The sequence below is a fragment of the Panthera pardus genome, unplaced genomic scaffold, assembly GCF_024362965.1.
Source record: "Panthera pardus isolate Hobbes unplaced genomic scaffold, ASM2436296v1 HiC_scaffold_26, whole genome shotgun sequence".
NCBI lineage: Eukaryota > Metazoa > Chordata > Mammalia > Carnivora > Felidae > Panthera > Panthera pardus.
In genome coordinates, this window is record NW_026526832.1 from 14,880,306 (window position 1) to 14,903,619 (window position 23,314).

General features: G+C 34.9%; 1 protein-coding gene across 13 annotated transcripts in view; it reads right to left on the minus strand.

Moving 5' to 3' along the window:
• Nucleotides 1–23,314, minus strand: part of BIRC6 (baculoviral IAP repeat containing 6) — a 222,596-nt gene that overhangs the window by 120,393 nt on the left and 78,889 nt on the right. For 5 of the 13 annotated variants that reach the window (XR_008418046.1, XM_053891018.1, XM_053891013.1 and 2 more), the window contains 12 exons: nucleotides 15,517–15,704; nucleotides 14,419–14,742; nucleotides 14,082–14,181; nucleotides 11,491–11,705; nucleotides 11,095–11,303; nucleotides 10,315–10,661; nucleotides 9,482–9,701; nucleotides 8,869–9,002; nucleotides 7,780–7,917; nucleotides 6,121–6,248; nucleotides 2,573–2,704; nucleotides 313–528 (listed from right to left, as the gene is read on the minus strand). Coding sequence is in view for 12 of the 13 variants with exons in the window: in XM_053891018.1 (XP_053746993.1) it covers nucleotides 313–528; nucleotides 2,573–2,704; nucleotides 6,121–6,248; nucleotides 7,780–7,917; nucleotides 8,869–9,002; nucleotides 9,482–9,701; nucleotides 10,315–10,661; nucleotides 11,095–11,303; nucleotides 11,491–11,705; nucleotides 14,082–14,181; nucleotides 14,419–14,742; nucleotides 15,517–15,704 (2,351 nt within the window). In the remaining variant the exon portion in view is untranslated. The remainder of the gene's footprint in view (nucleotides 1–312; nucleotides 529–2,572; nucleotides 2,705–6,120; nucleotides 6,249–7,779; nucleotides 7,918–8,868; nucleotides 9,003–9,481; nucleotides 9,702–10,314; nucleotides 10,662–11,094; nucleotides 11,304–11,490; nucleotides 11,706–14,081; nucleotides 14,182–14,418; nucleotides 14,743–15,516; nucleotides 15,705–23,314) is intronic. The other 8 variants (XM_053891012.1, XM_053891015.1, XM_053891014.1 and 5 more) reach the window with 5 other exon arrangements.

The window sequence follows — 23,314 nt, forward strand, 5'->3', positions numbered from 1 at the left end:
TAATTTGACACTTATTTGTGTACTTCCTATTTTAATTAATAGAAAAAGGTAGGTTGAGGATAGACATACCTACCTTATAGGCATTTCAGATCGACATTAGAGTTTTAACTAGGTTAAAAATAGAAATCACATCTACTAAGAAATCTACTTTTTCAGTCTTTCAAGGCACAATAATAAAAACCTGAATTACATAAAGCAAACCAATAAAAGCACTATTATTTCTCTTAATCAAAAATCAATCAAAGACTGCAGTCTTTCTTTTTCTTACCCTCTAAGTCTGTAATTATAAATTACGCCTATTAGTTTACTTACCTTACAAACAAAAAGTAAGAGATCCGCATGACATGTAAAATCCATGGAGAGAAGAAACAGAGTAAGTTTCTGCACTACTGAAATACAACGTTCATGGGCCAGGGTAAATGGAAGTGGTTCTATCTCTGGACTTTCTTTTGTTGTTGTAACTTCTGTATCTAAATTAGAACGGGACCATTCTGCTGTCCGACGTAACCGAATTAAATCCTTGAAGTGCTGCATAGAGAAATTTACAGTATTTAAATCAGTGTTTATTAATGTTTATTTATATTTGAGAACACGTGCACATGCACAAGTGAGTGGGGGAGGGGCAGAGAAAGGGGGAGACGCAGAATCTGAAACACGCTCTAGGCTGTGAGCTGTCAGCACAGAGTCCCACGCAGGGCTAGAACTCATGGATCACGAGATTATGACCTGAGCCGAAGTCGGAGGCTTAACCAACTGAGCCACCCATGTGCCCCTAAGTCATTGTTTACCGAGTAAACATTCTTTCACTATAAATTTATTTATAGATGAAAATAGCCACTTCAGAAAACTTACAACTTTTAAAGAACAAAATTTTAGATAAACCGTAAGCTTCATAAGTAATATTACTTTCTGATTTCATACATCCAACCAATGGAATAAATAATTCCCTGCAAAATCTAATTGTTTTTTTCTTTTAATTAAAAAAAATTTTTTTTAATTGTTTTAGGCTCCAGGCTCTGAGCTGTCAGCACAGAGCCCAATGCGGGGCTCGAACTCATGAACCTGAGATCATGACCTGAGCTGAAGTCGGACGCTTACCGACTGAGCCACCCAGGTGCCCCAAAATCTAGTTTTAACTATGTTGCTGATAAATCCTTTCCAAATCGTGACTGTTATCTCCATGTTATAACTAGACTTAATTCCTCACCCACAGGAAAAGGGAAATAAATGGAAGACTTTCATTTTCATTTCCAAAAAGTGAAATTCTACATTAAGGCTACATTGGGTCAAATCCAACATCTTAAATAAAAATTACCAAAACACCCAAAACATAATTCAGAAAAGGTGGATGATAAACCTATTAACATAACTTCAACTATAGAGTATTAACTCAAGTTATTTCAAAATCTGATGGAATAATGATAACTTCGTATTTAAAGAAACACAATAAACAAAATTGGCTGCTATATGTGTTATCCGCCCCCAAATTAAAAAATAAATATTAACTGGGGCACCTGGGTAGCTCAGTCAGTTAACTGTCTGATTTCGCTCAGGTCATGAACTTGCAGTGCACGGCGTCAAGCCCTACCTCAGGCTCTGTGCTGACAGCTCAGAGCCTGGAGCCTGCTTTGGATTCCATGTCTCCCTCTCTCTCTGCCTCTCCACCACAGTCGCCTTGCCTCTTTCTCTCTCAAAAATAAACTTTTTAATAAAAAAAAAAATATTAAGTTATATTTAAAATTTTTATTTACAAATCACAGGATTTGATTTTCACTTAGAAAAAACATATTAAGGGGCGCCTGGGTGGCTCAGTCGGTTGGTTGGGTGTCTAACTTCGGCTCAGGTCATGATCTCATGGTCCGTGAGTTCAAGCCCACGTTGGGCTCTGTGCTGACAGCTCAGAGCCTGGAGCCTGTTTCAGATTCTGTATCTCCCTCTTTCTCTCTCCTCCCCCGCTCATGCTCTATCTCTCTCTTCTCAAAAATAAATACATCTTAAAAAAAAATAAAAATAAAAAATAAAAGAAAGAACACATTAACTAAACTATACACTTCCTTGAATCTTTTATCTTCAATTTACTGGAACACAATCCACTTTAAAGTAAGCACACCAGGGGGCGCCTGGATGGCTCAGCAGGTTAAATGTAGGACTTTAGCTCAGATCATGATCTCATGGTTTGTGGGTTTGAGCCCTGAGTCAGGCTCTGTGCTGACAGCTCAGAGTCTGGAGCCTCCTTCAGATTCTGTGTCTCCCTCTCTCTCTTTGCCCCCTTCCCATACTCATACTCTCTGTCTCTCAAAATAAAGACAATCAATCAATCAATCAATCAATCAATAAATGTAAGCACACTGGAAACATACTGTAAATCCACACTTATCATATATTTCCTTGAGTTAAAAGCTACCTTCCCTCAAAAAAGGGGGGGGGGGGTATAATAGATCTTTCTGTTGATAAACTGAATAATATATATTTAAGTTTCTTAATTATTATTAAAGATACTTTACTCAATTAAAAATATTAAAAGAAAAAGTGACTTTTCCAAAATAATTACATTAAAAAGCATAGATCATACCTTTGAAGTAGCCTGCTTTAGTTTTGCTTGCTCTACCAGAAGTTTATATGATGATCCTTTGTTACTTTGTATTTTTTCTTTTTCCATCTGTTCCACCAAAGCTTTCTGTTTAGCTTTTAATAGGTTAAGTTGCTTAAAGAAAGAAAAAAAGGGTTAATCTAATCTTTTTAATCTATATTAAGCTAACAGTGTTAAAAACAACAAAGTAAATTAATATATACCTCAAAGATTTAATACATTCAAATAATGGAATAAAAAACTCCCTTCAAGTTCCAGTTTTAACTGCATTGCTGATAAGTCATTTCCAAATCCTGACTGTTATGTCCATGTTCTAACTAGACTTAACCAATTCCTTACCCCTGGGAAAAGGAAAATAAATGGAAGACTTTCTTATGTAAGCCCCTAATGAGATTGACTGATAGGTATTTTTTTGGAGGGCAAGAAGTATTTTTAAATATGTGGGGAAATATTTTTATTGTATAACATTCTCAGCTTTGTTTCTATGGCCATCTCCCTCAAAAGTAGTGTAATTTTGGAATATCTATATTTTTTATTAATTGAAAATTTTATTGAGATAACTGTAGATACGTAGTTGTGAGAAATAACAGGGACCTTTTGAAGACTTTACCCATTTTCCTCCAGTGATAACATCTTGTAAAACTATACTATAATACCACATCAGAGTGTTGACATTGTTAAAATACACCAATTTTATTAAGATTTCTCTAGTTTCACTTCTACTCTTTTAAGTGTATGTCTGTGTTTATCTATCTTATTTGTATAGAATTCTACACATGTATAGACACATGAACCACCACTACAGTTCCATCACCACCAGGTTCCCTCATGTTGTTCTTTTATGTTGCCCACCCCACATCCCTCCTATCCCATCTGCCCAAATTCCAACCCCTTGCAACCACCAGTCAGTACCAATGAACAAACAGACCAAAACAAAGAAGAAAAAAATTCTGCACAGGAAGGCCTTAAAAATCCACTGAATGACTTCACCACATCCCCATATAGCCATATATGCAGAATATTATTCTAAATACAAAGTCACTAGAAGGTAATAGCCATGATTATAAATGAATATTTTGTTAAAAACTTAAACCTACTTCTTCAAAGAACATCTCCAAAATTTCTACTTTTGATAGAGATTTTTGTTATCAGGGTGAAAAATTAATATACTATAAAGAAATATTCACTTAGCTATAATCTCCATATATGAAGAAAAACATATCATAAATTAAAACCAGTATGCACATGTATTAGATGATCAACATATGTGTGTGTGAGAACTACCATAAATCAGTATTTTCAGAAAACTATTCTAAAACCTCTACAATAAATACAATTACAATCAAAAATACATAATTTTAATGTGTTTCAAAACAATCACAATCTTAATCAGCAATTTTAATTATTGCAAAAAAGACATTTTTTTCTCAACTATTTGAGAATAAGTTGGCAACCTGATGGCCAATCACCTCTGAATACTTTTGTATGTACTTCCTAGAAACAAAATCTTTCTGCAAACCATAATAAAACCATCAAAATCAGAGAATACTATTAATACACTACTACCAACTATGCTTCACACCCCATTCTAAGTTTTACCAACTGTCCCAATAACGTCCTTCACAGTAAAGAATAAAATAGTAATATTTTACTAAGGAAAACCCACTGGGTTATATTCTAGCTTTGCTTTCCATCTTCATATTCTAAATTAAACACAGCAAACATAAACATTAAGTGTTCAATAAAATTTAGCTGAATTCAAAAGGATGCAAATTATTACCACACAATTAGTTAATAATAAAAAAAAAGGCTGAAAGAAAAGCTTCACATCATTTTTCTTGCAAAAGATCAAACAGCTTAGTCAAAAAAAACATAAGTGAAACCTAAAATTTAGTGCTAAGTCCTTTTTTTTTAAAAAAGCCCAAAGCTTTCACAAACTTGCCAGATCCTAAGGATTTTCATATAAACTCTCATTACAGTTTAAATCAATTATGCAAATAATTATTGGTAAGACACTAGGCTCCATTCTAGGTATCAAGGATATAGTATATAACCTGGCATATACTGTAAGAGAAAAGAGAAAGACCCCTTTAAAAAAATGATAATAATAAAACAATGGCTCACAAGAATCTGATGTCGGCTATAAATTCACTTCTACACAGTACAATGCACAGGGACCAAATTTTATGTGTAATTTCAAGAGAGATCATGGAACCACGTAAGAAAAAATCCAGATATATGCACAGATGTCCTATAACAAAAACCACATTCTAATACATGACCTTCTTTCTGTGAAAGAAAGACTGAATGTGTGTACATGCAAACATTTGCATGTTAATCAGAGAAAGAAACATACATGCATATTTGATTTTTCAAAAAGAAAAAACACTAAAGCGTTCATCAATAGGAAAATAGGTAAACAGATTCTGGAACACTCATGGAAGAGTACTCAAGAATAAAAAGAATCAGTGATATACTCAATATGGATGAATCTCAAAAATACCATTTTGAGGGGAAAAAAAGGCAGGTAAAAAAGAGCACTCTGCATGACTCCTAACAAGACTTCAAGAATCATTCACTCACAGCGAAACACACAAATCTCATATTAACAAAACAAAAGACACTACCAAAATTTATGACGAATATAATGAAAGGAAAAATACGAGACACATGGGAAACACATTGTATGGGGTACTATCCTAATTTAGAAACCAGAGAAGACCTCTTTGAGGAAGTGAATATGAACTAATGCCTGAGGGGCACCTGGGAGGCTCAGTTGGTTAAGCGCCCGACTCCTCATTTCCTGATTTCGGCTCAGGTCCGGTCTCAGTTCCTGAGTTCGAGCCCCGCATGGGCCCTCCGTTGACAGCATGGAGCCTGCTTGGGATCCTCTCTCTCTGTCCCTCCCCTGCTCATGCTCGCTCGTTCTCGCCCCCTCAAAACAAATAAATAAACTTAAAAAAAAAATAAAAGAATGCCTGAACTAATGCCTAGTAAGTTAGGTTATCCTATGTGGTAAGGGAGGAAACTCACCGCATACAAAAATCCTGGATGAGAAACTGGTGGTTTATGAACTCAAATTCAGTAGGGCTAGACTAAAATTCAAACCTGACAGGCACAAAGAGGAAGCAGATGATAGACACCATCAAGCCATGTTAAGGACTTTGAACTGCATGCACAGGTCAACTGAAAGCTACTGAGAATTGGAGAAGGAAATGATATGATAACGTATGACTGAGAACAAAAAGGGTGAGAGGCCTTTTAACTAGACAAAAGAAAATGACAGCCTCTCACTTAGAATGGCAGAAACAGAGATGTAAAGAGGTAGACACTTTAAAGGACCTCACCAAAAATCTGTAAACTACAAACTGTTGCCATCTTACGAATAAGGAAGCTCTGTCTCAAAACTGTTAATTTCCCTAAGTACCTCATTAAATATCATACCTGAGATCTGACAGTAAGTCTATCTCATGCAATGTCAAAAGCAATGTTCTCAAACATTAAAATTTTAAAAGTATATTGAAAATTACCTGTTTATGATGAACTAGCTGCTTTCTGATTTTTCTGGAATATAATCTATCAAGGCTACTGCTGCCTTTGGAAGACCTATTTATGCTCTGAGTGTGCAGATTATTGTTAATAAAACTCCACTGGTTACCTATAAGAGCAAAAAAACATTTTATTAATAATTCTGTTAAATGTGGTTTTAAAGTATTTTCCACACCTAGAAAACACAAATTTATAAACATGTCAATCACAACAAAGCAGTTTTAAGGAAACTGGTAGTAAGATATAACCCTAGAAAGGCTAATCCAGATCCTAAATGACTTTAAGATCAGAGTTTTCTCTGTCTCCAATCTTCCCTTTAAGAAAACAGCCATCTTTCTCCATAGTTGCTTAAGATTAATCTTTGTACAACACAGTACTGATGTAACTCAATTCAAACAATAAATGCTCACTACTGCCTATGTCAAATCCATACGTTAATGCAAGGACCCAAAAAGAGGGCGTTCAATAATCTGACTTTACAAATGTAAAAATAAGGTTAAACAGTTCAAAAATTATGCTGTGTAGCTCGATTTACTCTCGTTTTTTAAAACGTGTCCAGACTATTACTTTAAGTATCATTCTTCTTTTCAATTCAGGCTCAATACCACCCCTGAACCACCCCTGAAGTAATCTCCAGTTACTTGTTCATGCTTGCTTAACCTAAAGATATCTTCCCTATTCTCTAATATCCATTAGTCAAGTCAATTCAAATTCTTCAAAACCTACAAAAAATGTCTTCCACCAATGCATTTCCATACTATCTGAATGATATAAATAAAAACTAAGACCTTCAATACTGTAATATTCCAACTTTATATGACAGTTGTATATAATTGTAGATACCTCTATATCCCATAAATCAGTAAATTGAGCCAAAGACTCTAAATATTTAAAACATATTTTCTCTACATAAATAAAATACCCCACCCTTTTACCAAAAGTAATGGGCCCCATTTGACTTATCAAATGATAATCAATTGATTTATCTAGAAAACACTCTGAGGGATCTTTTTTAATACTATGGTCCTGACAATGTATAAAATTCAAATTTTATGGCACTTAGATTTAAGATGGAGCTATTCCAAAACCTTTAGGAAAAGTGTCATTAGGTTGGAAGAAAAGAAGAAAATAATTTGTCTTACAGCTTGATTTCCTTTAACTTTTAAATTTTTCTATGCCCCAAAAGTTTATGGAAAGACTGAAACTCAAAAAAATAAAAAACAAAAACAAAAAATAAGTAAATCTGGTAATTTCCATATCTAAGCATAAAAGCTCCTTATAGTCAATTAGAACTATACTCCATAATGGTAAATAGAATGACACACTATACTAAAATAACAAAGATTTCCTATTCATAAATTCACTGATATGTATGGTATTAGAAAGTGTTTAAATGAGCCTGGAAATACCTCATGAAAGACACAGTTGTATTTAGACATTAAAAGTCATGCTCAGATAAGGGGTTTGTCCAGAAAGCCCTTCAAAAATAAATTCTACCCTTAAAACAGATTCCTGGTATATTTAATTCTTACTTTAGATAAATTACATACAGCTGTAATCTCCAGGCCAATAGCCAGTTCTGGAACAACTGTGTACTCACTCAAAATCCCCACCAACAGATTATTATAAACTTCTGATACCTGTCAGAAACCTTTCCCTGTCTTTACCATTCAAAGGTTTCTTTGCAGCTGCTGCTTCATCTTCAACAGTTGCCACATAATCCAACAACCTGGACACCAGCATAACAACCCAACTGATCATGGGAATATCCAGTACTCCTAAGAAGAGATGACAGGGGAAAAAACAATCAGGTGACTCTAAGAGTTCTAATGAAGTCTGAGAGGACAATTATTCAATAAGACATTTTATAAATTTAAAATATACTGTATCATTGCTAACATTAACATTTACTTATAATAAGCCTCAAAATTGGAACTCAACGGCCAAATTGAGGAACATACTGAATGTAATGGAAGACAAATGCTTTATGGTATGAGAATAGATTCTTAGTTATAGGTTGAATCCAACAGATAATAATTTATAAATTAGGAAATAAGGTGTAAGGTCCTAGTCTAAGACTTACAGATAACTAAATAAAAAAAATCGCTCAATTTTGCCTTCATAAAGTTTTTTGAACTACATTCTCAAGTTTTTGTTCCAATAACAATTTTGTTGCTCAAATGAAATACGATGACCAGAATAGCAACTGTGCCTTAAATTAAGAGAGACTTAAATAAGAGAGTTTGAAGGGTGCCTGGTGGCTCAGTCAGTTAAGCATCCAACTTCAGCTCAGATCATGATCTCACAATTCAAGGGTTCGAGCCCTGCGTTGGGCTCTGTGCTGACAGCTCAGGGTCTGGAGCCTGTGTCTCCTTCTCTCTCTGCCCCTCGGCCCTGCTCAGGTGCTTTCTCTCTCTCTCTTTACCTTTCTCTCTCAAAAATGAACATTAAAATTAGAGTTTGATCTTAGTTATGAGAGTAAATAGGAAAAACATAATAGTTCCCAAATTCAAAATTCAAATAATGAAAAGGTAATAGATTTTTAAAGCAATAACCACATGGCAGTCAATCACATGAAAGTCTACATTCTAAAAAGTCTACATCATAGAAATATTAACAAAATGTGCCATGATGAATATTAAAATAGGTACTTCACAGTAGCCATTTTATGAAAGCAGTAGTAACAGGAATCTTATGTTTTTACAAAAGATGACCACTTGAAATAATACCTTCTGTCCTCCTATGCATGGGTAACTGCGGCTGAAGAGGTGACAATAAATTATCCAACAGATTAAGTAAGCTTTCTAATACTCCACTATTGCTAAGTGATCTTTGACCAATGCAGGAGAGCAACATGAATACCCTAAAAAAAAAGATATACTAAGTATGAATCAATTTGCTCATTAAAAAAATAATTTACATTGACATTTAACAATAGGATATGTAGTTCTCAGCATGATTTATATCTCGAGCTATGATGTTAAAATTGGCTCTTTTCAAACTACAGGTTGTATTTTTTAACTAAATAAGAAATCAAGAAGAGAACTTTATCAAAGTCCCCAGAAAATGCGTTTAACACATAAAGTAACATAATCTGTTAGGAAATACTTGTAAACAGAGACCTATAAACTCCACAGATTCAATTACAAAACTACAGAAGGTAGTCTGGTTATATCATGTGTAATTTTCAATATGCGTTTTGCTAGGCATTCCCCAAACCCTGGAAAGACATGTTTCATTTCCCCATTCAGGATCCACATATGTAGGATTTCAAAATCTGAGCAATGACTGTGAGAATTAGAAATTACTAATAACGAACAACTCCAGTATCTTCTGACCTACCTATCTTGTGGGAAGATGAGAAGCTGCTCTGAATTGTACAGTTCCTGAAGAACATTAGAAAGAAACTGACCCCACCATCTTTCACCACCACAGAGCTGAACAAGTAGAAGACCAGTATGCAATCGTATCTTTGGTGTTCCACTGATGCACAAGTGTTTAAAAAGCTCTTCACAGGCCTGGGCATGAAATGTGCTCTGCAAAACTGCAGGAACAGAGTGTCCTATTACAAAACAGAAAACAATAAAATTTCCTATTTAAGTGTATGCTGTAGTATCAGTATCAGCATACCTAAATACACTTTCTTCTTTACCAGGATTCAGTACACAATTGTATTTTATTTATTTTGCTATTCATTTCTTTATTCTTCGTATGAAGAATTTAATTGTTAAACACTTGGGGAGGAGAAAATCTAGCAGTTCAATCAACTGTATTTCTTACGTGTGGAGTTGGGTGTATCAGTTAGCTGAGTATGTGTGTTTGTGAGTGCATGTGTAATGATCAAAAATAGCTCCTGTTATTAGAAAATGACAGTATATTAGGGTAGCAATTTAGTAACAGTTTTCACAATAACAATATTTAATGTTTTGCCAATAACAAAATGATGTGCCACATCAACAGCAAAACCTCAAGAAAATTATCGAAAATCCGTTTAAAACAAAAACAAGTAAAAATATGGAGGAAAAAACGAGTTAACTTAAACACATTTCATAGTCACTTTAGAAAGGACATCAAAATGAGCAACACTCAGGAAATATTAACACAACAACAAAACATGCCACAAAATCACATCAAACACATTTCTAACATTTAAAGAACTTAAGCCAAATACAAACCATTGGAAGAGTGAAGAAGACTGAGCAAAGTGTCCAATAAATATCTGATGATGGTACGTAACTGCTCTGTGGAAGACGTCTGAATCAAATCTTTTGGATCTGATGTTTCACTTAACACTTTCCGACTTGTACCTAGAGCTACTTTGAGCCTCTGCACTGCATTATGAGCCAAATTCAGCTGAAGCTGTAGCTGAATACAATCCTGATAGGCAGAAAAAACTCTACTGTCTTCCTCAACTGCCTTGTCTGGTTTTCGCAGAAAGTACTGTGCATTGTTAGCACTGTTGAGAGGAGGAAGATCGATACTTTGCAAAAGAGTTTCCAGTCGATGACACGCTAAGTTATACCTGTAAATAAAAAAAAAAAAAAATGTACAAAATAATTCCTGCAATGTTCTCTCTGATATATATGTATAAATGTACACTGAAAATTAAATCTCTACAACCATTAAAAAGAATTCATCAGTCATTAAGCCAGTTATTTAATCACAATATTTTAATTTATCAAATATTACTGTAACATCCGTTTCCTACTTCCTTTTCTTCTTTGTTTTCTTTTAAGTTCACATTTTTTTTTTTTAGTAATCTCTGTATCCAAAGTGGGGTCTGAACTCACAACCCCAAGATCAAGAGTCGCATGCTCTTCTGACTTAAGCCAGGTGCCCTGTCCTATTGTTCTTTTCTATACATCTAGGAAAAGACATTTCTTGAAAAATATATGCAAGACATACAATATAAAAGGTTTCAATAAGATTAAAATAGACTGCAATTTTCTAATAACCTGCACTGTATATCTTCCTGTAGAGCAACCATCATTGCTAAATGCTGGTCAATTTCCGGTTGGTTTGCAGATTCACCCTCTCCCCTTAAAGGATCATGCATTAACTTCAGTTCACTCTCCCAAGGCAAGATATACGTATGACCATAGTAAAATCCTAATGGGATTTTGGCTCTGGCATTTGTACTTCCATAACGTCCAATGACAGTGATCTGAAATGAAATAAAAAACAAAACAAATCAAAACATAAGTATACATACACTCCATCTGCAAAAAAATAAAATTCTGAGCAATGGATTTTAAAAGATAGTTATACTTTTTAACTATATGTCTAAGTATCTTTCATAACCTGTCAGAAACATGGAAAGCCTATCAACGCACTGTCTTGAAGTCTTTTACCTTCATGAATCTGCACACAGGAGGTGGTATCAAGTCATGCAGAATTAGTGAATGGGTGCTTATGTCAGTTGCCACTACCAGTCGCCTCCCATCCACCTCTTCTCCTAAAGTCCAAATGTCAATTGACAAGGAGGCCAAGTCTCCACAAGTGGGAATCAATACATCTGTCAATAGTATTGGTCTGCCAAAATCCAAGGTCACAAATCTCCTTGCTCCTATCAGAGAGAGCAACAGGTGACAAAAAATACCATTGTTTCAATTAACCAAAAGATACATTTAAAAACAGTTGGGAACACTCATCTTAAAATCCGAAATCAACTTATTAAACTACAAACAAATAAGTAGAAAGAGGAAGTAGCCTTTGAAAATTTTCTGAAACTTCAATCCATGCTAGGTAAGACTGAAGTAAAAAATACACAAGAGTAAGTTTGTTACTGTGACAATCAACTGTGCATATAAGCTTAATTTAAAATTTTTTAATGTTTATTTATTTTTGAGAGAGACAGACAGAGTGCAAGCGGGGGAGGGGCAGAAAGAGAGGGAGACACAGAATCTGAAGCAGGTTCCAGGCTACGCGCTGTCAGCACAGAGCCCAAAGCAGGACGCGAACCCAAAAACCGCGAGATCATGACCTCAGCCAAAGTCGGATGCCTTACCGACTGAGCCACCTAGGTGCCCCGAAGCTTAATTTAAAACATCAGAGTAGAAAAACTGTATCATCAAAAACAGTAGATAGATGAACTCTTAAAAGTTATCTATCTGCTCTTTTTTCAATCATTTGGTCACTTTTTAAAACTTTCCCACCTAGACTCATTAATGATACCAAATTGTGTTACTTTAGTTTTCTCAGGCCTTGTTTAACTTCTTATGGAGTTAGATCCTACATTGTGGTTACAATGTAAAGTAAAATTACAAGGCAGAAATCACATGCAGTCAGCATCACCACTATAAAAAATCCCTTAGGAAGGTCCTCCAAAGAAGACAAATACATCTTATCTCAAACACTGTTTTTTGCCCAGGTAGTGACACATCACTGTCTCTTCAGCTCAGTTCCAGGCAAAGCATATGGCTTATTCTCAAGGACCACACTAAACAGGCAGGATCCCTCTTCGTGTAAACACTAGAATCGCACGCAGCACGGTTGAGATGTGCACATTAACGAAAGGCAAAAATGATCACAGAGGAATGGAAGAAAGAACAGATTTGCATATCTCAGCTCATATACATTTCAGAATAAGCCCAATTAGTGAAACAGTAGACAGCATTGTTAATCATATAGTTCTTTTTCTTCTTTACCAGGTTGGGGTGAGGAGCACCTAATAACCTTACCAGCTACATTTTACAGTGAAGGAATCAACTGAACTTCTAGAACTAGTTTTCAATGGAGCTAGTTTAAAAGCAAACAAAGTAGTTACCAATACTTCCCTAGACAGAAAAACTATTAAATAACAAAGAACACAATTCTTCTATGTCCTACATTCAATTCCAATGATAAAAAAAGAAAAAAAAACAAAAACCAAACTGCAGTGTAAAAAACTGCTCACATTCCATAAGACTCCACAACAAATCACACTCTAAATGTTACAAATGCTAATGTTGATACCAATGAAGGATTAGTTGAGCAAAAAACACCATTAAGAATTTTACCTTAGGGGCACCTGGTGGCTCAGTCAGTTAAGTGTTGGACTTTAGCTCAAGTCATGATCTCACAGCTGCTGAGTTCGACCCCTGCGTTGGGTTCTGTATCTCCCTCTCTCTCTGCCCCACCCCAGCTTGTGTTCTCTCTCGCTCTCTCTCTCTCAATAACAAAGAAATAAACTTGAAAATCATTTAAAAACAAAAAAAATTTTACTTTATATTTTTTAAAAAACTCTCTCTTCCAAAGAAGAAACATCACAATGCAATAAAGCAAACTATTCATATGATAGAAAGTGCCACAGTATGCATTATACACATATTACTTTCTACTATAGAACACACTGTGGGTTTCTACTGAATTCTGCTGCAGCACAAGCCCAGAACTAGTAGTTTGGTAGGATGATAAGGTTAAAATCACCTGTGGTTTATTAGAAAACATATTCTAGTTGAAAGCATCTATCCCAGTCATGGGTTGCTAGCATGTAAGTATGTCACAAACTTAGGCAGAATTTGAATTATCAAGAGACCATGAAGTGTTATTAATTTTACTTAGTTACTAAAATCAGCAGTATGTCTATCTGCTATTTTCTAGAAATGATTCCAACATCAGGATGCTGGTCTTAAGAATATTTAAGCGTAACTTCCAGTGTAATGATAATCGAGCAGCTACAATGGAGGTAGATGGTCATGTCCATCAGAGTTCAACAGGCAAGACCCATGTGCAGGTGAAATCCACAGTCTGGACAGAACTAGTCAACCTACCCAGTAGCACTCTGCCACCCAACATGGTGAATGCACAGCTGGAGCCTTATGTAGTGCCTACTCCTGGTAAAATGTACTTACCTGGGAACAGATGTGATTTACTTGCAAAGGAAAATCAAACTGCAGAATATTAAGATTCAAAGGGCTAGCAGAATAGGCAACAAAAATATCTTAAGAAAGTCAAAGATTACCTGAATGCATTCGCTCTATAATAATGGACTGGTGAGGTGGAGGTTGAAGAAAATGTGAAGCATGAGAAATTGCAAGAGCTAGACCAGAACCAAGTGGATTCTAGAAGAGAAAAAAGTATAACTCTATATTGATATTACTCTTGCTCTATACAAACTAGTAACTGTATATCAAATTAACAAGTCTCATCTCCTGATGTATATTCTGTAATATTTTAGAAAACAACCTAATTTGATGTATCAAGTTGGCATAATAAAATTTTGCCTTCTCAAGCTAGCGTATACATCATAATATTTTTAAATGTCTAAGCGAACACCTATTTAAAATATAAGAATTTACCATTCTGGACTTGTTGGAATTTTTGTTATGTGCAGCAAGATTGACTGTTGGGGGATCAATAACTGAGCCTGGGAAAAGCTGTGCAAGTTCGGCATTAATCACAACGGAAACTGCTTCATTGGGTGGGGTGAGTGGTGGAGTCATAAAAAGTGGTGTTGTTTTTGGAGTGGGTGGAATAACATCAGATGGATGGATGAAGAATCCGGGGGCTGCCACCGGGTTGGAAGGCACAGAGTTGTGAACAGGACCTACTGCTGATGCTGCTGATGCTGCGGCAGCCGCTGCAGCTGTTGTCTGATGTAACTTGGCTTCCAGCTTTGCTTTCTGTAAAAGAAGTAAAGGCAACAAATGTAGACTGATCCTGCCTACCTGAACTGTAGGGAACACTACACAGGAATATTTTATGAAGATAAACATGATTAACTAGATCCTAGTTAAATAAAAATGAAATTAAATAAAAATGGACTCCACATTTCCTCACTATATGAACTTCATTAAATATTTGATGTAAACTTCCTTGTGTTTCGGAAACTTGGACTTCCACAAAGCAAAGGTGGAAAGAAAGAAGAACAAGTGCATGTAAATAAGGAAACACAGTTCTACTCAGAACGAAATATTAACAGGAGGAGGCGGACTCTCGTGTTGCCTAACCTGATACAATTTGTCACCTGGAACCACATGGGATGCATTTAGAGAACAACAAAAACTCCCAAGCAATTGTCATTACTACTAAATTTTAATCCACATGACTGCAAATCATCTTTAAAATATTTTAGGTTAGTCAATCTGTAAAAATAGTAACTGGTAACCATAACGTTTGACCAAGAGTGTTTAAACAGAGTTACAACGAATTTTACTAAAAGCCTGCCCCCCCATATCAATTATATTCCATCAGATATTTGTCAAACGAAATTTACTTATATAATTTTTAAACACTTAGATACATCACAAAGACATTACCTCAATTTTTGCAGAAAATGATTAGCTCAGATCAGTCAACCTACTTTCCTTTATGAAAATAATGGTCATTTTTACAGTACTTTTTTCAGCTTTTGAAGTTTAGAGACAGCATGAACAAAGAGCCAAAGAGTCTCCAACCTGTTGCTGAAGCTTCAAAAGCTGCTGCTGTTTCTCTTGCAGCACCTGCAGCTGTTGCTCGGCTGAAGCCATTGCATGAGAGAGAGACTGCAAAGCTACCTGGGCTGCTGAACTCAGGGCTGTCGAAGCTTCCCCAACTGTCCCCGATGACAGTCCACCTACTGCAGGAGTAACCCCGAAGGAACTCACTGGTGTAAGACAAGGGGGGGGAGAAAAGGGATGAGGAAAAGGTTCATGCAGAAACATGTTCCAAGTATACTATTTTGACATTAAAACTAGAGTTTCACTTTAAAAGACAGTAAGCTATAGAGTATAAAAAAGAAGTCTTAATGATCAAAGTCTTAATCATAAAAGCATACTCATTGATAATAACACTATTTGAGTTTAAGGGATCCAGGACCTAGTTCCAAATCAAAACAAAACAAAACAAAACAAAAAAAAACAAAACAAAAAAACAAAAAACAACTTGGTATACCTTTGAACTTAAAAATATTTTCAGCATGTAAGAAATTTCATTTAATATGGCTAAAATAAAAACACAAAACGAGAGTAATCCTATTATACAATTTGAGCTTAACAAATAAACTAAAATTTGCTTTACTAAGTTTTCCTGTAGCAGTACCTCCTTCCTCCTGCAAAAAGTTCAAAAAAACCTTTAATTACACCATTTTAAAAATCTGATGATACTTATTTCTTCATTTTAAAGCATAGCCTAGACAGTCTGGCCCACATAGAAGATGTAAAAGCAATTGTTTCCTACCATATTCTCCCCAGAACACTAATATGGAGAGAAACATCTCTGATTCGACTTATGTCAAGCAAGTTTGGCACACCAGCTTACACATGAAGATTATCATTAATGGCTCTACGAAATCCCATAAGTTAAACAATTTCTTTGACTTTCCTTTTCAGTGTGACTCAAGTATACATTATAAAAAATAACTCCTCATTAAATATTTAACAATATTTGTGGAAAACATTTTAGGAAAAGCTAAGATAAAAGCTTAATTTCACAACATAATGAAATAGGTCAGCACAAAATATAGTTACATTGGGGAAAGATAACCACTACAACAGTAGCAAATTTTAGTGTGCATTACCATGTGACACTGTTTTAATCAATTACTGTATTCAACAGGTAAACAACTCTGAGAAGCAGACACTAGAACTCTGTTTTTTAATTGATAACAGAGAAGTGTGACCTGCAGAGCTGATAGTGGTAAAACTAGGGTTGGAACCAAGGACTGTGTGAAAACAAAGCCAATGGGGAACCACAGTGCCAAGTATGGAGCTTACTTACATCAACTCATTCTGTCTTTGCAATGACACATAGGCAGGTACGACTCTTACCCATTTTATAGGTAATGAATCTAAAGTTGAGGGAAGTAATTTGCTAATACCTGAAAGGGTCGGGGAGAACCCAGGTATGTGACAGGCTATCTTAACATCTAACAATGCTACACTGTGCTAGGATTAAAAAAAAAAAAAAGAAAAAAAAACTATTTAAAAAATTAGCTGTAATCAACAAGATAGCAATAACAAACTGTGCATAGCCTTTCACAATTAAAAGTGTCTTCAACTTACACACACACACACACACACACACACACACACACACACACACACACACACTTATTACAGAATAGCCATACTATACTTCATTTAACTTCCAAGAATCCAATTCTACAAGCCTGGTAAAAGAAAGAGCAATCAAAACTCATATAAGCTATGTGCCCCAAAATGAAATCCATTTGCTTCATCTAATGTTCCACCAAAGAAACAGCTATTAATTCCAACTCTGGAGGAAAATTATTGGACTTATTGAAGCACTGCTATTGTACTTGTACTTTTTGGGTAATTACAGTCAATATTAACCACATGGAGTTGAGCCCTTTACTGACTTTAAAATCCAATGCCCAAATACTACTTGTGGGAAAATGAATTAAGTAACCAGAAACACAAGAGACACATCAGCAATCCAAAAGAAATAAGTCATTCTGCAACTACAAATTTTTTAAATCTTTTGATTTTTGATTGAGCAGTATCCTTTTCTATTTTTATACAAAGGGCCTCAAAAACCATATATAAGTAGAGATCAGAAGAAAATAAAAATGACTATGACCACCATTTCTATTCAGTATCACTCAGGAAGTTCTAGAAAGCACAAAAGAGCAAGAAAAAGAAGTAAAAGATAAAATGATTAGAAAACCAATAAAGTAAAATTCTTATTAACAGATGACATGAGGCAGCTCTTCTTGCCCACAGGTCCTGTCTCCATGCTTTAATAAAATCACCTTTTTGCACAAAACAAAAAAAACAAAAACAAAAACAAAACAAAAAACTGGATGACATCACTGTGTATATAAAAAGTCTTTAAGAATCTACAAACTATTAGAATTAATAAGCTAATATAGCAGTGTCACCACATGAGATTAATATACAAAAATCAGTTATATTTTTATGCACTAGCAACCAAAAAAAAGGGAAATAAAATTAAGAAAAATATCACTTATACTAGCGTAAAAAAATCAAACAGCTAAGGATAAATCTGAAAAAGACGTACTAAACGTCAACACTGAAAACTAAAAATATCTCCCAGAGCAACTGAAGACCTAAATACACTAGATATATCATGTTAATGAAGTAAAAGGCTTAATATTAAGATGTCAATTCTCCCAAACTGATTTATATTCAAATTCCAAATAAAAAAAAATAATAAGCTCTTTGGTGTATAATCTGAAAAGCTCATTCTAAAATTTAAATGGAAATAAATACAGCATGATGATAATGCTGTATATAATTAATAATATAATAATAATGCTGTATAGTTTTCAATTCTGCATTTACAATTTCACGTGTTACACCTCATCAGTATAAATGACAGAATTCGGTTTTTTAATCTTTCCTTTTACTATGGGTAGTTGAAAGTTGCTAAGAGTAGATCTTATATGTTCCCACCACAGAAAAAGAAATGGTAATTAAGTGACAGGACAGACATATTAGCTAATGCTATAGTGGTAATCATTCTACAATATATAAATGTATCAAACCAATACATTATACACCTTAAACTTGCTGAGTGTTGTTATGTCAGTTATATTTCAATAAAGCTGGGGGGGAAATAGAAACAAAGACCAAGAATCTTTAAGAAAACCTATCTTTAGGGGCGCCTGGGTGGATCAGTCGGTTAAGCATCCAGCTTCGGTACAGGTCACGATCTCACGGTTTGGTTTTTTGAGTATGAAACCTGCGTTGGGCTCTGCACTGACAGCTTGGAGACTGCTTAGTATTCTTTGTCTCCCTCTCGTTCCGTCTGCCCCTCCCCTGCTTGTGGGCATGTGCACTTGCGTGCACACACTCTCTCTCTCTCAAAAATAAATCCAAAAACATTAAAAAAAATTTTTTAACTTTTATGTTAAACCTATGTTTAAGAAGAAAAATGGTAAATTTCACTAAGTATATACTCAAGAGAACTGAAAACATAAAAATGTACACAAATATGCCGCATAGCAGCATTTTTCTTAACAGCCAAAAAAGAAGTAACAACTCAAACGTCCATTAACTGCTGAGTAGATAAGCAAAATGAGGTATATCCAAATTGTTTTAAAAGTAGCATATCCATACACCGGAATACTATTCAGTCATAAAAAGGAATGGTGTACGGAGACATGCTAAGTGGGTGAAACATGAAAACATTATGCTAAGTGAAAGAAGCCGGACAAAAGGGCCACAGACTATATGATTCTACATTTATAAGAAATGTATGGGGTGGGCAAATCCATAGAGACACAACATAGATTACTGACTGCCAGGCGATGGAGGGGAAAGGCGATGAGGAGTGACTGCTCATGACTACAGAACCTCTTTGTGGAGTAACTGAAATATTCTGGAATTAGAAAGTGATGATGACTGCACAACAAACTTTATACCAATTTTTTAAATCTACCAAAAAAGAAAGAAAAACAAAACTGATGAGTGTATACTACCAGATTTCAAGACTTAATATAAAGTTACAATAATTAAGACAATTATAGCATTTCTATTTCTAGCATAAGGCTAGAAAAATTGACCAATGGACAAAAACAGACCTACACCACAGCAGACATGATTTTTAACAGACACAACACCACAGCAGAGTGGAGGAAGGGTGGATTTTTCCCATTAATAATAGAGAATGAGAATTAGTAAACTAAGATGAATTAGAAGCAAATAGCCACAGTAAAAGGAGAGATTTAAAAAACTGAGAATTACATCATTTATACTGGTAAGGTCTAACACATGAAACTGGAAACCCAAAAAGAGAATACAGAAAACAAGGCAGAAGCACTGTTTGTACAGTTAATGGCTGAGATCTTTCTAAAGCTGATGGAAGTTATCAAGGATTCAGGAAGGCCTATGAATCCTAATCAGGGTAAGTACAAATGAAACCATCTATAGGACCATCAAAGAAAAATGCTCAGGGGGGTAGGGGGGTGGGGGGGCGCGGTGGACAGGGAAAGAATATGAATGAATCTTAAAAACAGCTTGAGAGCTGACAGTGACCTTAAAAAAGGAATAATAAGACTGACACAGTGGAAATGACAAGAAATTATCTTTAAATCACTAAGAGAAATAATAACTAACTTAGAATTCTGTAACATGTCAAAATATACTTCAAGAATGAAGAGAACACCTCTGGATCTAATCAACCAATGTAAAATTTATTATTCAAATATGCAGATAAATTTAATTAAGTATAGGAAACTGTACCATGAAAATGATTATGCTAATTTAGTTGGTTATGATAAAAATCGATCAGGACAAATTATAGTTTCTATGATTATGATAAAAATGGATATGTTGCATCAGTCATTACAGAGCATATGCACACTGTTTAAGCTATTTAAGGTACTTTTCATATATATATATATATATATATATATGAAAGGAATAATGATATAGTGTCTAGGATTTGTTTTGAAGTACTTCAGCAAAGAAAAAATAGCAGAGATAAAGGAAATGTGAAAACCATTAATAATACTGGAACGTGGATAATGGCTATGCGGTTTATTTACCTAATTATTTTTAAAAATTTTTAAATTTCCTCCTTCAAAACTAAGTTTATTCACCATGGGCGGACAAGAATAAAAACAGACGTTACAGAATACTTTTCAAACAAAGAAAATCATACTTGATTGCAACTCAAATGACAAAAAGGAAAAAAAGAGGGATTAAAATGGAATGAGATAAATCCAAATGAATACTGAATATAAAAACCGTAATAACACATTTGGGAATTAAAATACACATAAAATTAAGGTATAAAAGCACAACTTCATACAAGTCAGAAAGGTGGTAAACGTTCTAGATATCTGCACTGTATAGTACAAATAGTAATTGGACTTCTGAATGTATAAAGGGTATATGTATATTATGAACACTGAGATAACTGCTAAAAAGAGTAAAGAGTAGAAAAATAGCCCCCCAAAATATAATCACCCAGAATAAGAGGAAAGGAAAGAGAAAAAACATCTAACTGGCAAAAGAGAAAACCTAGTAGTATACCCGTACATTAAAAACAGCAGATTTAGGGGCGCCTGGGCAGCTCAGTCAGTTAAGCATCCAACTTTGGCTCAGGTCATGATCCTGCAGGTTGTGACTTCAAGCCCCGGGTCAGGCTCTGTGCCACAGATACAGGATTCTGTGTCTCCCTCTCTCTCTGTCCCTCCCCTGCTCTCTCAAAAATAAATAAACATTAAAAAAAAAAGAAGATTTAAAAACAAATACATCAGTAATTACATTAAATGCAAATAAATATTCCAACTGAAAGACAAAGTATCAGACTCAATTTAAAAAAGGCAACTATAAGCTGGCTATGAAAAATAAGGTTCAAAGTAAAAGGAAGGAAAAATATCTATCCTATTAATAGTAACCAAAAGAAAGCAGATACAAAGCATATAAATTTCAAACAAAGTAATTTTAGAAAAAATAGCTACCAGGGATAAAGACATAATTCCTAATAATGAAAGATTCAATTCACAAGAAAGATAACAATCATTCTAAATTTGTATGGTAACTTCAAAATACATAAAATAAAAATTGGTGAAACTCAAAATTAAATATCCACAGGCACAGTGACAAGAATTTAACATACTGATCTTATGAACTAAAAGAAACCAAGGAATTAATCAATAAAGACAGAATTCAAATAACACATTTAGCAAATCCACCTGAATGGACACAGCAAAATTTACCAACAAGTGTAAATATTATTTTCACATATTTATGGAATAGTTATAAAAATTGATCCTCTACAATTCCCAACACAGACTGCAAGACTGACAGAGTAATTTTTGACCATATGCAATTTAAACAGAAATCAATAACAAGATAACTAGAAAATCCTCATATATTTGGAGATTAAGAAGTGCATTTCTTTAATGTTACTTACTAAAGCTGAATATATGCAAAACCCATGAAGCAATAAATCAACTACTACATTCATTTCCAAGAAAACAGTATATTCAGTAGTACTAAAAGCACCATAATCGAACAACCCAAATATCAATCAATAGTACACTTATCAACAGTAGGCACATAATTTTTTTTATTTAGACAACAGAATCTCAAACAGCAATAAAAAACAACCAAGTATCTACAATGCACTGATATAGATAAATTTAACAATCGTAACATTGAACCAAAGGCAGACCAAAAAACACCTAAATGTAATTTTATATTATAAATGTAGACCCTATCCAACAAGTATTCAGAAGTGTATAACTAAGTGTTCATACAATGAAAGAAACACCAAGAAAAGATTACTCTAAAAGTTAGAACAATGTTTCCCTTTTAGAGAGTAAGGGAGAAATAACTGGAAGGGAACATGAAGACACTTTTCAGAGTGTTGGAAAAAAATTTTTTTTAATTTTTTGTATGTTTTTATTTCTGTGAGAGAGAGAGAGAGAGAGAGGGAGAGAGGGAGAGAGGGAGGGAGAGAGGGAGGGAGAGAGGGAGGGGGAGAGAGGGAGGAAGAGAGAGGGAGGGAGAGAGAGAGAGGGAGAGAGAGAGAGGGAGAGAGAGAGAGGGAGAGAGAGAGAGTGAGCAGGGGAGGGGCAGAGCGAGAGAGACACACAGAATCTGAAGCAGGATTCAGCTCTGAGCTGTCGGCACAAAGCCTGACGTGGGGCTCGAACTCATGGGCTGTGAGATTATGACCTGAGCCAAAGTCGGACACTTAACTGACTGAGCCACCCAGGGAACTCAGAAAATTATTTCTTGATTTGGTGATCACATGGACAGTTTGTTTTGTCATAAATTGTTGGGTTATACAATTGTTTTCTGCACTTTGTCATAACAGCATTATATTTCATAGCTAGTATGTTTTGAAAAAAGTAAACAGGAAGTTGAGAGACTATAGTCACCTTTTGGCACCTTATGATCACAGTTGACTTTGCACTGCACCTGGGTGGCTCAGTTGGTTAAGTATCTGACGATCTCAGCTCAGGTCATGATCTCGTGGTTCGTGGGCTTGAGTCCTGAGATGGGGTTTGCCCTAACAGAGTGGAGCCTGCTTGGGATTCTCTCTCCCTCTCTCTCTCTCAAAATAAATAAATAAACTTAAAAAAAAAAAAAAAAAGACTTTGCCCTAACATTTAATAAAAACCCCTTTGCTGGTGATGGTTTCAGTCTGGGTGAAATACATACATGATTGCATACTATCTTTGAAAATACAAGAAGCTGGTTCCATTGCTTGCTTTGTAGGAGATGAAAAGGAGTGTGAGGAATACTTCTCTTCTTCAAACCTGATCTGTGATCT